At 40.1% G+C, this 12,834-nt stretch overlaps 1 protein-coding gene across 1 annotated transcript in view; it reads left to right on the top strand.

The window, feature by feature from the left end:
* Window positions 1-12,834, top strand: part of RASGEF1B (RasGEF domain family member 1B) — a 365,408-nt gene that overhangs the window by 96,628 nt on the left and 255,946 nt on the right. The window contains exon 3 of the mRNA XM_050945154.1: window positions 9,240-9,293. Coding sequence (XP_050801111.1) covers window positions 9,240-9,293 — 54 coding nt within the window. The remainder of the gene's footprint in view (window positions 1-9,239; window positions 9,294-12,834) is intronic.

The following is a 12,834-nucleotide window of genomic DNA, read 5'->3' as shown; positions in this document are numbered from 1 at the left end:
CTACTGACCAACCAAGTTGGACTCCATGGTCAATTCTTGTCCAAAAGAACTTACAGCCTTAAAGGCAAGACAGGTGAAGGAAAGAAACAACTAGAAATGATGACTAGGGTAACAAAAATGCCAGTATGTTTTAGCACAGACTAGTTGGATGCACAATTCTTATCCAATCAGCAGTGATCACAACTTAGCATTTGCTTAACTTTTGGTATCGTTCCTGTATGTATTCTGGCAGATGACTTTTAAGAAGGGACTTAACAAAGGAAATATACTTATGAAACTCCCAAGACTTGAACATGTGTATCAGGGGCTTCTGAATTTGGTCCTGTAGATTTAACCTTCTAAAACATGCAATGATATTCTCAAGCAATGCTGTTTAGTTACTGTGTATATGAACTATCTAGTTCTGCAGAAGGTTTTTGATCTACTTTGTATGCAAAGCTACAATGGCTGGTCAGTTTGCTGAAGGAGAATTCGTCAAGGCAGCAGTTGTAAGTCTCCGATTACCAGACTTCTACATATTCTAACATGAAACAAGTAGAGGTTATCTCTGCATGGACCTCTAAAAGCATTCAAGGTGCAGCTCAGATGTGTTTGTGATGTGTAAGAACAGAACCCAAGTCATATGCTGAATTTGGGGGGTGGGGGGATGTGCATCAAAAAGAATGCCTTTTTCAATCACACTCCTTAAGTGTTTTCCTTTGTTAGACCTTTACAGCTGAGATAGAATAGGGCCCTAGTGAGATGGAACATGCAGTAACCATGTGCTCATGGAGGTGGAGATAAGCAATAGGTGGTCCCTGTCCATCAGTAGTCTAATTGTGGAATGTGTTCGGCACACTTATGGCAAACCAGTTTTTTTTTTTTCTTTCCAGCCAGCAGTCAAATTGTGTAGCTATTGATTTCCTGTCAAACTGTCAGTTAGAGCAGCTGAGATAATGGCAGATTAACATTCATTCACCAACATCAGTGCTGGGCTGTTAAACTAGAACACATAGGATAGGGACTCGAGGCAATCATTACAGTGATGCTTCAGTTTAAATGATTTGTAGTAGCCAGTGATTATGATAATGACTTCTGATCATCTCTGAATTTGCCCCTTGTGTTCATCCCATCAGCCTGTATTATGTATTAATGTAGTCTTTGTTTGCAATGAATATATACAGGTACATACTGGTCACAGCGAATTAACTAATGAAAGGAAAAGATGAGGGGGGATGACATGTTGAAAGCATTTTGGCAACAGTGAGTAGTGTGAATTGAAAGAGACATCCATTACAATTGCAATTCACACAAAGCTGTCAATGGCAAAGACATTCTAATCCCCTCTCTCCTTGTCATTATTTTTCTTATCGTGAAAGAGGAACGGATCCTCAGCTGATATAAATTGCCATAACTACAGTGATGTCAGTTTATACCAGCTGAGAATCTAATGCCCTCACTCTTTAGATTTTCACGCAACACTGTGGGTGAAATCCTGGCTCTACTGAAGTCAGCAGCAAAACTCACATTGACTTTAGTGGGGACAGGATTTTACCCATTGTTTTTGCTAAAAATTAGTTCTCTAAAATGATATTATGGGCCTCCATTTTTATCCTCTCAAGGATTCTAGGTCATTCCCCCCTACCCCCTTCAGTTTACAATCAGGATACTTTTCTAACCGAAGACCTAAAACTCAAGCTGAGATTAGAAAATCGGTCTGTGTTCTTTCTGCGTACCTTGCATGATCACCGGTAATAGATTATGGAGGCTGACAATTGTGCTGTTGATGCATGATGTGGAGTGGAATCCAGCTCATATGCCCACAGCTGTATAGGATCTAAAGGGATTGGAAGGAAAGATGGTTTGTGCCAGTAAAATGAGCAGGTATCAAACCCACAGGAATGACCTATATTGGCTAAGAAAATGCCATATTTATACAGTTACCTTTCTAGCTATAGCTGCAGATTAAACACTTGCTAGGAAAACATTTTAAAAGTCCCTATCTCCTGTGCATGCTGTTATGATCTGTGTGGTTAGTCTCCTTGAACTGGCTACTTTCTATCACTAGCTACACCAATAATGTTTGCTATCACTTTTCTTCCTGACATCTTAGTCTTTTTGACAGTGTCTCTGGGTAGTTATAGTATCACATCCATGCCCAATTAACCCCATTGCGCGAGGTGCTGTACAAACACATAGTTTGAGACTGTCCCTGTCCCAAAGAGCTGAGAGTCTAAATAGACAAGACAGACAAAGGGGGAGGTAAAGAAAGGAAATCCCTATTTTACAGAGGGGGGCACTGAGAGAGAGAGATCCAGTGATTTCCCAAGATCACACGGGAAGTCTACAGCAGAGCTAGGAATAAACTCATCTCTGCTGATCTCAGTGTTTAAGCAGAGGACCATCTGTCCTCATGCATAAAGGAGAATGTAAACCAGAACGGAGTCGTGTGGATTTATTTTGGTTGTGCCTATGTCTCCACTCTGAAAGGCCGCTATTGATGCGAGGTAGTTCTTACTCCCCTAAGTGGTTTGACTTAACTCGCTAGATTTGACCCTCATTGGCTAAATGGCTTGAAAAATGTGTACAAACAAATATGTTAATGAACTGCTGTTTTTTCCTGGCCACTAAAAGAGTAAGCTGCATAGTGCAGTGTGATTAATATGGAGGAACTTTTCTGAGACAGAGGCCAACATTTTCAAGCTGGGTTGCCTGAAGTTAGGCAACTAAATAAAAGTGGGCTGATTTTCAAAGGTAATGAGTATTTCCACTTCTTATGGACCTCAGCAGAATTTGTGAGGACTCAGCACCACTCAAAATCAGGTAAATTTTTTAAGGTGTCTAATTTTGGATTCTGAGACTAATTTTAGACAACTGAGTTTGAAATTTTTGGCCTGAGATTTTACTGGCTAGAGGTAACAGCAGTTTGCTGGTGACTGCCTAGTGTTTTCACTGAATATTCAGTGTTTCAGTCTCTCTGCTGCAGCAACAGTTTTTAGTCTAGTCAAATTTTGGAACTATTCATTCTACCAATAAAGCTCAGTCACCAATGGAACTCTAAGGCAATGGATGAGGGCCATAATACAGGTAACTTTTATTGATCTGCTGAAGGCCTTTAATTCAGTCAGCCATAAATTTCTCCTCCAAAACTCAAGGATAGTGCATCCCTAATGGTTTTGTAGTAACCTAAGAAATCATAACCTGCTTTCCAAAAGCAAAGTGAGCTCTGATCCAAGGATATTACAAATGGGGGAACCCCAGGGATTTGATCTGGGGCATCCGTTAGTTTCTGTTTTTGTTTGTAATAAGCCAGCATATTGTTCTCACTTCTGTATAGATGTATGCTGATGATCCAGTTTTGTATTACAGTGCGCTTTCCTTGTTGCAAGTTATCAGCAGTATTCAGTTAGATTATACCGGAAGATGCGTCTTCTCCAGTGAACTGATTTTAAATTAATTCAGAACCCAAACCACCTCTCAGATGACAAAAGTGGACCTGCCTCATCAGTGATTAAGCAAGTGGCTGATGAGCTAGTTTAAGCATCTTGGAATCTGGCTCGACCTTCCCTTCCAGCAAGCATTATGTTGTCTCCACGGTTGGGACCATCATACAGTGAAAAGAGTGAGTTTGCCAGAAAATAGATTGGCCAGCAGTATCTATTACCCATCTTGGACTATAAGGCATTGATTGTAGTGTTCACAGTGGTGCTACCGACAGAGGCTACAGGTATTACATTATTCTGAAATGTGATTGTTTCAGGTAATCAGTTTAGTTACTGATACACAACTGCAGTTCCCTCCCAGTTACTGTACATAATTTATAATTCTGCTGCCAGAATGCTATGTGCTTATGCAGTTACACACTTCCCTGCACTCTGGGTTCTGGCTCTCTGATTTTCATGACTATACGAACTCAGCCAAACAGTGTGCATATTCCTGTACCTTAATATTTGACAATCATTAGCCAATGAGATCACAGGGATTTGCATAATTATTGTATAGTTAATGAGAAATACTGTTCTGTGAATATGCAGATCTCTGTACTCTGGTTTCTATAACACTTCTGTTTTGTTTAGCTCCTTAACTCCAGAGAGTTATCAAACTGTTTGAGAGTAAAAAGATGCTGCCTCAGCATCAGCTGAAGCAGAAAACTCCAAAATGGAGACAAAAAAGAAATGAGAAAACACCAAAAGCACAGACAAGCAGTGTCCAACTGTAGAAAATAAATATAAAAGACCAATTTCTCTCCTTCCTCCCATTTCGCTGCCCATCCCTCTTACCAGAAGGGAAAACCAGTATGGATCATCTCAGATGAACTCACAGTTTGACTACATGGCTTGATTACACCAATGAATTCAATGGTGATACGGTGCAAACAGATTGCAGTTATTCTGGGGATGAAAGCTAAGGATAGGAGAGGTGGAAAAGGGTGATAGGTGGGAGAGAAATTAATTAAAAATAAATTCAGGTTTAAGATAGGGATGATATTGTATTTTAAATATCAGGTTGAGATAGTGGGACTTCAGAGATGGTTACTTCTCCGCATAGACCTCTGAATAGCAGTCAGATGTTTAAACACTTCTGATTTAAATTCAGTTCCCAACCTTAGCCAGTGTTGAATTAGTGACCTGGGACCTATTCCAAAGCACATTGGGAATCTTTTCACTGATGTCACTGCTCTTTGGATTAGCCTGTTAGAAACTAATTGCCAGGCTGGTTGCTTCTGTGGAAAAATGTATACTTTCTGGTGCCCTTTCCTTCCCCCCTCCCATCCTCACCTCCAAAATCTGAAATATTTCAGTTTTCAACCAGAATTTTTTGATATTCAAATTTCCACTGAAAATGAAAAATTTTCCGCAGGGGGGGAAATCTCAATTTTTAAAAATAGTTCTATCAACTATCTCAAGTTAACTAATGCATTTGTACTGCTACCCCAAAAGTCAAAGATATTTGTTATAGGACATAGACGTTTATGTTTCTTGTATTTGGGAACAAATGTTTGTGGTATGTTTCCACTGACATGTAGAAAATGTTTGCCAGTTAACTGGTTAGCCATTTATTAACTAAAGTTAAAGTTATGGTATAGACCAGGGGTCAGCAACCTTTCAGAAGTGCTGTGCCGAGTCTTCATTTGTTCACTCTAATTTAAGGTTTTGCGTGCCAGTAATACATTTTAACGTTATTAGACGGTCTCTTTCTATAAGTCTATAATATTTAACTAAACTATTGTTGTATGTAAAGTAAATAAGGTTTTTAAAATGTTTAAGAAGCTTCATTTAAAATTAAATTAAAATGCAAAGCCCCCCTGGACCAGTGGCCAGGACTCGGGCAGTGTGAGTGCCACTGAAAATCAGCTCGTGTGCCGCCTTCGGTACATGTGCCATAGGTTGCCTACCCCTGGTATAGACAAATCATTAGAAATTAAGAGCTCTTGGTGTGCCTTTACCAATTCTTTGGTCAGTCACTAGGAAGGAAGCATTAAAAGTGGGAGAAACATGTAAGACAGCTCAGGAATTGGAGGTGGTTATTTTCCAACCCCTCTAAGCAAAATATTTGTTGAAATAATTCAAATATTACAGAGATTTTTTTTAAAAAAAATTTAAATGTCAGTTGATTTCTGTTCCATAGGCTAAACCAGGGTAGTCATTATTTGTCAAGGTCCCAAATTTCTTGGTCAAGGTATAGTCAAGACTCCAGAGAAAATAACAATAAAAAACAACACTGATAACAAGTAAATAAAAAGATTCAATAGCATCTGGTGGTCTGGATTTGGCCCATGGTCTGCCTGTTGACTATTCCTGGTCCAATCTGTTTCTTGAAACTCATAAATTTCTAGTTCATCTCAACTGAGCAAATATTAGGTCTTGATTAGGTGAGCTATTAGATATGTTTAGCATTCAATGAAGATATACATAGATATGATTTCTTTCCATGGTTTTCATTTTATCACAAGCTTTCCCTTTAATTACCTGAGTGCTCCAAATCTTCATTAACGAAATAGGATGCAGAAGGTGGTCATTAGTTTGGAATATAAATCCTGCTGGCACATTTAAATGCTTTTCACTTGACTAATTGAAATTTCCAGTATTCGCAAATCCCTGGAAAGCATTAGAATTTTATCATTCATACATGGAGTATGATTTTAGATGATTTTTTTGAGTATATTATTCTACAGTGATAATTGTTCCCATTTGGCCTGTAAAGAAACTTGACCTGGTATGAGTAGGAATAAAGATGATGATTTAAACACTTGCAAAAAGAATCTAGTACATTTTGTGGAAGGCCCTGGTGGTCAGAATCAAGACAAAACACAGTCTCTGAGACGCATTAAACCTCCCTTGCTTTGTGGAGTTGCTGTATCCTGCCACTACAAATTATTTCACAAGAGAATTTTGTGCTCTGTAATAGGCTCCTGGTGCATGTCCCATCATGCTCCAATGCACAAGAAGTTGTTGGCGTCGGTATAATGTTAAGAAGCACAGCGGGCATAGAGCAAAGGCATGGGAAATGATGACAAGACTTTCAACCCTCCTTTGACTTTCAGGGAGGTGTATCATTCATGAAAACTTCTTGCCCTTCCTCAGTCTGATGGTATCTGTCTGAAGACTTGGATATGAGCTGCAGCTACTCCTAACATCAATAACACCCATTGTGGGGCTTCGTTTTTAAATTCAGAATTCCTTAAACTTTATAACTTGGTTGCAGACTAACCCCAAAGGGTAAAAATAACCCTGTGCAGAGAGCCATCACATGGTCTAGGCACCTGCAGACTCATAACCAGGCTTAAATGTGACTTTAAAATTTCTACAGTTCTGCATATAAAATGATTTGTATGCACAAGTATTGTAGTCTGCATCCACAGACAGTCACTGATTTGTAGTTTACATCTAACTGCTTTTTAACATTTTTTAGCTGGGAATTACAGAATGGTGTTTGCCATCAAAAATTGTGAATTCTCTTGGAGTTTGAAAGTGTTTTGGTTCCCTAGAAATGCTCTTTAATTTATTATATGAGGGTTGGGGAAGGATTGCTAGGTGGTTAAGGCTGTGGACTGGGAATCAATAGATCTGCGTTCAGTTCCCAGCTCAGTCATAGACTGCCTGTGTGACCTTGAGCAAGTCACTTAATTGTTTTGTGCCTCAATCCCCCACCTTCTCTTGGTATGTTTTATCAATTTCTCCTACCCTTTGTCTGTCTTCTCTAGAAAATGTTGCTCTTCAGGGAAGGGATTGTTTCTTATTGTGTGTATATTTGTTCAGTGTATCGCACAATAGGGGACAATTTTTGACTGAGTCCTTTAGATGTTAATATTAAACAAATAAGTGATTAGTGAAATATGCAATTAGGGTTTTTAAGTGCCTCAGGACACCAGTACAAGCAATAATGAGCTTGGGCTTCTCATCAGCTCTCTTCTTTATTGTGTCCATCAAAAACTGTTTCGTATATAGGTCAGCAAAAGTGAGCTACAGGGTATATTTCCCACTACACTTCTCCCTTGAAAAGCATTTTGGATCTGCACGCACTAGACAGGGGAGTAAGAATCCTAGGGTAAATTCTTCATCTAGATCTCAGTACGTCAAGGCAAATTGTGCTGCCACACAAGATTAAGTCATCCTAAATCTTTAGAGATTCGGCTAGAAGTTAAATTTACACATTCTGAGAAGAAAAAGGGAATAGATGGCTGTTCAAAAATATAATCAGCACTGCGCTTTAATAAAATTACCTCCATAAAATTGAGTATTCCTGTGTTCTCTGCCAGCATGAATGACATTACAGTGAATACACAAAGGGAACGGAAACATGCGGTTATCTTTGTTTGATACTGGTGATGTCACGTGTGCTGGTAGGGAAATCTGGGAGTCTGACGCTCTGATTTCTTTGGATGGGAAGAGGAAGTGATTTTTTTGAGTACAATGAGAATTCCATTTTTAGGCGATGGCCTCCATGCTTTCTACACTTTTTAGACTTCTACTAAAAAGAACTTGGGGGATTTTTAACAAGCTTCCCTCTCAGAAGGTCACTGTCCCCTTTCAGGGAGTCTGGATTCAGCCTCTGGCTTGTGACTACTTTACATCCCAGAGCATGAGAATCATACGACAAGCGTACATCTGACTGACAGACGGGGCTGCTATGAGAGAGAAGGTCAACCTGGTTTCAGTCCCATGATCCCTTGTCACGATGTGGCCCTCAAGCTCTGCGGGTTAAATTAGTCCCAGACGGGATTGAATCCAGAACCCCCCATGAAAGGGGCAAGCTGACGCTGTGATTCTTCCCCTGAATGAAAGTTATGAATGTTGGAGTTATGAATGAATATGTGCATGATTAAATGTACTGCTCAGAGAAAGTCAGCTAAGTCTCCTAACAGTAAGCCAACTGTATATGGGGGCAAAACATGAAAGTAACAAATTTAGGAGAACCACACTAACTACAAGACTGGCACCAAACCCACCGGTTCTGAACTCTGAGCCACAGATTATTCCTGAGCCAGGGTGCCTGTGACTATTCATTGACGGTTGGTATTTTACGCTTACGTTTCAATGTGCACAGTAATTTTAGGTCCTGATTCTGCCATCCTTATTCAACATGAGCAATACGTGACCCCGAGACTAGCCCTATTGAAATCAATGAGACTATCTGCGTTGAACTTTACTATTGTATATGAGTAAAGGGGGCAGAATCTGGCCCTTAATGAGCATTGGGAGGTACATCAATGGGAAGACTAGACCAGTGGTTCTCAACCAGGGGTATGTGTACCCCCAGGGGCATGCAGCAGTTTTCTGGGGGGTACATCAACTTATTTAGATATTTGCCTGGTTTTAAAACAGGCTACATAAAAAGCACTAGCAAAGTCAGTACAAACTAAAATTTCATACAGACAATGGCTTGTTTATACTGCTCTCTATATGATACGTTGAAATGTGAGTATAATATTTATATTCCACTTGATTTATTTTATAGTTTTGTGGTAAAAATGAGAAAATAAAGCAATTTTCAGTAATAGCCTGCTGTGATACTTTTGTATTTTGTGTCTGATTTTGTAAGCAAGTAGTTTTTAAGTGAGGTCAAGCTTGGGGGTACTCAAGACAAATCTGCCTCTTGCAAGGGGTAAAGCAATCTGGAAAGGTTGAGAGTCACTGGACTAGACTCTAAGCATTAGCAGTCAGCACAGTAGAGGGGGGAGCTCTGTGTTTGCTGTGCAGTGAATATGACACTTAACTATTTAGTCTGGGTTAAAGGATTTTTCACACTTTGTTTTTCAGACCACAACGTTCAGCACTTTGGCCAATGAGAAATCCTTATCTGACCGCAAATGGGTAAGTTAACCTTTCAGCTTTACAGCTCCTCCTTAGAATGCTACAGGGCTTCCAAGCTCCAGAGCGTCTAGCAAGAGATGCTGCCGTCTTCCTGAGAGCAGGCAGCTGCTATAATTAAATAATACATAACACAGCAGTGGGAATGTGACAGGCTATGGTTCAAACAAAGGTAAACTCCCTTGCATTTTGTCTTTAGTGTGTGTGGAAAGGCACTTTCCAAATTTCTCATTGTGTCACAGCTTCTGTTTTAGAGGATTAGAAAAAATGTCATTAAGAAAAAATTTGGAGTTAGATATTTGCTCTCATTTAGGTTTTTGGTATGTTGATCTGGAAATTATTATTTTAAAAGCACAATGGCAAAATGTTGATTTTGGAGGTGGAGTAGGGGACACAAATCAATCTTTTTGCATCAATATCTGCTTGCGATTCATCATGATCATTTTTTAAGCACTCCACCTGCTTAGCTAAAGAGTTCCTGGTATATTAATTAGCATTTGTTGGAAGAAGATCCAGTAACAATAAGATATGTCTACACTGCATCTGGGAATGAGCCTCCCAGCCCAGGTCTACAGACTCATGCTAGCAGGGTTTGTGTTAACATGCTACAAGTAATGGTGTAGCTGTTGCTTTGATGTTCCAGGCCTGAGAGCCCAAGCTCCAGCCAGAGCTGCAACGTCTGCATAACTATGGTTAGCATGCTAGCTTGAGCCCCTCTAACACAAATCTGTAGGACCAGGCTGGGAGGCTTATTCCCAGATGCAATGTAGACATACCCCATAGTTTCTGAACATCCATGCGCTCTAACAGCTTCTTGGGCTGCAGAGTCCTATGATCTCTTTATTCTGCCATTTGATCTAAAGCTTGACTAGCTATTAACTAGCCACTCTCAACAACTTGAACATATTTTAAATACCTACTGATAAGGAAAAGCAGCTGTGGAAGCAGCTCACCTATTTGTAAAAGCTGCCTGCTTCTTCTTAAAGCTTAGTAAAAACTCTGCCTTGCTGATGTGCCATCACTCCTGATATTCCGGGAAAAATTGGCAGCAGGGAATGCTTCTCACAGTAGCAAATCTTGCTAATACCATTACTGACATTTTCATTCGACTTATGTAGATACAAATGAAGTGTTGATAATAGACATAAGTTGTTCCTCAAGGCCTTTCTGGATACCTGTCTCTTCACTTGACTGTCCAATATGTATGTGTGCTATCTGTTTGAAAGACTCTAGTTTATAATCTTCAGCCATAGAAAAAGATCTGTCATCTTAAGGAAAAAGGGGGATTTTAGTGAAATGTTGAATTCCTCCGTTTATCCAACCTTCAGGTTCAGCACAGGCTGCAGGAGTAGCACAGGCTTCTCCATACTGCCCTGCCAGCATGCCCCAGTATTGACCTAGAGAGACCAGTTGTAATTACGAGTGGATGGTTCAGGATCTAGGCCATATCCCCGGCTGGTGTAAATCCGTGTAGCCCCATTGACATCAGTGGATCTATACCAGTTTTCACCAGCTGAGGATCTGGGACCTCTATATTCAATTGTTGCTCTTCTCTCTATTATGACTGTCTGCTATGGTGTCCTGGGCAAATGCTAGTATGAGTAATTATATTCTAAATTATCCCCACACTTTCAGTGTGCTACGGAATTCCTCAAATAATCAGATCTCCCTATCTGGCTTCTGTTGCATTTCCTGGTGACAGAGCACCCTATTAAGTGAATTTCAAAGACAACGTACAGTAATGATAGCCAGCGGAATCAATAAGTGAGGAGGCCATATTAACTTAGTTGATGGGTATTTTTGTTGTTTCAAGGAACATTTGCATTTTTCTACTTTATTATAAAACATAAGGACACAGCAGAAGTGCTATTTATAAATTCCTATTATGATTTGTTCCACACTCATCCGTCTTACTGTCTCAGTTCCTGCCATTCCCTGTTGTTGGGAAAGACAAATTGCATGGGCTGGAAGCAACCTACGTAAGGCCCTGATTCAGCAAAACACTGAATGTGCTTAAGGTCCACTGAGGTCAATGGAGCTTAAGGACGTGCTGGAAGTTAAGCGTTTGCTTCAGTCTTCGCCTCAGTAATGATGAATGTAAGCAGGTGCTTCAAGTTTAACGCTTGCTTTATCACGCTGCTGAATCAGGGTCAAATCCCATCCCCGTTAACCAGAATTATTATTTAGTAACTGGAAATTTGTTCACTGTGCCAAAATGTATAGATTTTATTTAAATATAGTAAAACAGTACACTCAGTTAGCCCTCCACGCAGACTATATGAGAGAAAATCCAGACCTCCGACAATATCTTCCCAGTGCCGGACAACATCTGTACAGTATTTGTCACTTGATATTGTGTGTGACAGAGTGTGGTGCTAATAGTACTGTAGAGTGATGATAGAGTAAAGAGAAATAATGTATTCTGGTCTAGGCTACCCAGCAGTGTGATGAAGTCAGGTGATCTGCACAATGCTGCTTATGAAACGTTTTCCTAGAATTTCCATAAAATATTCATGGCTATTGTATGTATTTGATCTAAACCTTGGCTCTGGCTCTCCCCTGTCTAGCAGGTATGTCAAGGACATACGTGTTTGCACAAGAGCATGCCGCATCCCCTGTTAGCCTGTTGAATGTATTGTTCATTTTAGATTTACATGGAGGATGTTTCACTCACAGAGATGGGGTTACCTTTATTCAGGAAAAGAGATGATTGGAAATGCACAGTATAATGGGACAATGGAAGCATCAGCTGTTTCATCATTTCCTGAGGAGTACTGCTTCTCTGATTAAACATCCCCAAACAATGAAGTTAATGGCTGGGTATTTACTAACATTCTACAGGAGGGTTTGATATTTGACAGGAAGTATCGTACAAATGTTAATTCTGAATTGCAAGAGGATATGTTTTTCTGAATTCCAAGAGGAGATATATACCATTTCCCAGGAGATTTACCACTTCCCAGAAACACCTGCCCCATGATCGGTCACTAAACGACTTAGTGGAGTTGTTTCACAAGACTGCCTGTATTCCACTAAGTGAATGAATGAATATATATATGTAGGTTTAAATTTCAGTCATGCAAAGTAAGTCAGGGAGGCTATTTTCACTTAGTGTAATACAGACGGTCTTGTGAAACAACTCCACTAAGTTGTTTAGTGACCGATCATGGGGCAGGTGTTTCTGGGAAGTGGTAAATCTCCTGAAAAGGATGAGTTCTGAAGTGGAGTGCCTCTATGTTCCTCCCTCCCCACCCCACTCCCTCAGTTCCCTTCTCCACTTCCTCAGCCAGTAGTGAGTTGTGGTCATTGGTGATGGTGAAGAGTAAGACCTAACTGGCTTCATTTTCCCCTTCCACTCTTATTTCTTGCAACCAAGTTCCCTGTTACTTCATCCCAACTTGGACTCTCTGCACTGTTGATTCTAGGCAACAAGGTGTAGGAACACTTCAAGCTTGCAATGTCTATATAATTATTATGGTATTTCTATTTGTACTGCAGTAGTGCCTATGAGCCCTGCTCATGGGTGAGAACCCTCTTGTGCTAG

Source organism: Gopherus flavomarginatus, chromosome 3 (assembly GCF_025201925.1).
Source record: "Gopherus flavomarginatus isolate rGopFla2 chromosome 3, rGopFla2.mat.asm, whole genome shotgun sequence".
NCBI lineage: Eukaryota > Metazoa > Chordata > Testudines > Testudinidae > Gopherus > Gopherus flavomarginatus.
The sequence above is the reverse complement of the archived record's forward strand: the minus strand, read 5'-3'. Positions and strand labels throughout refer to the sequence as shown.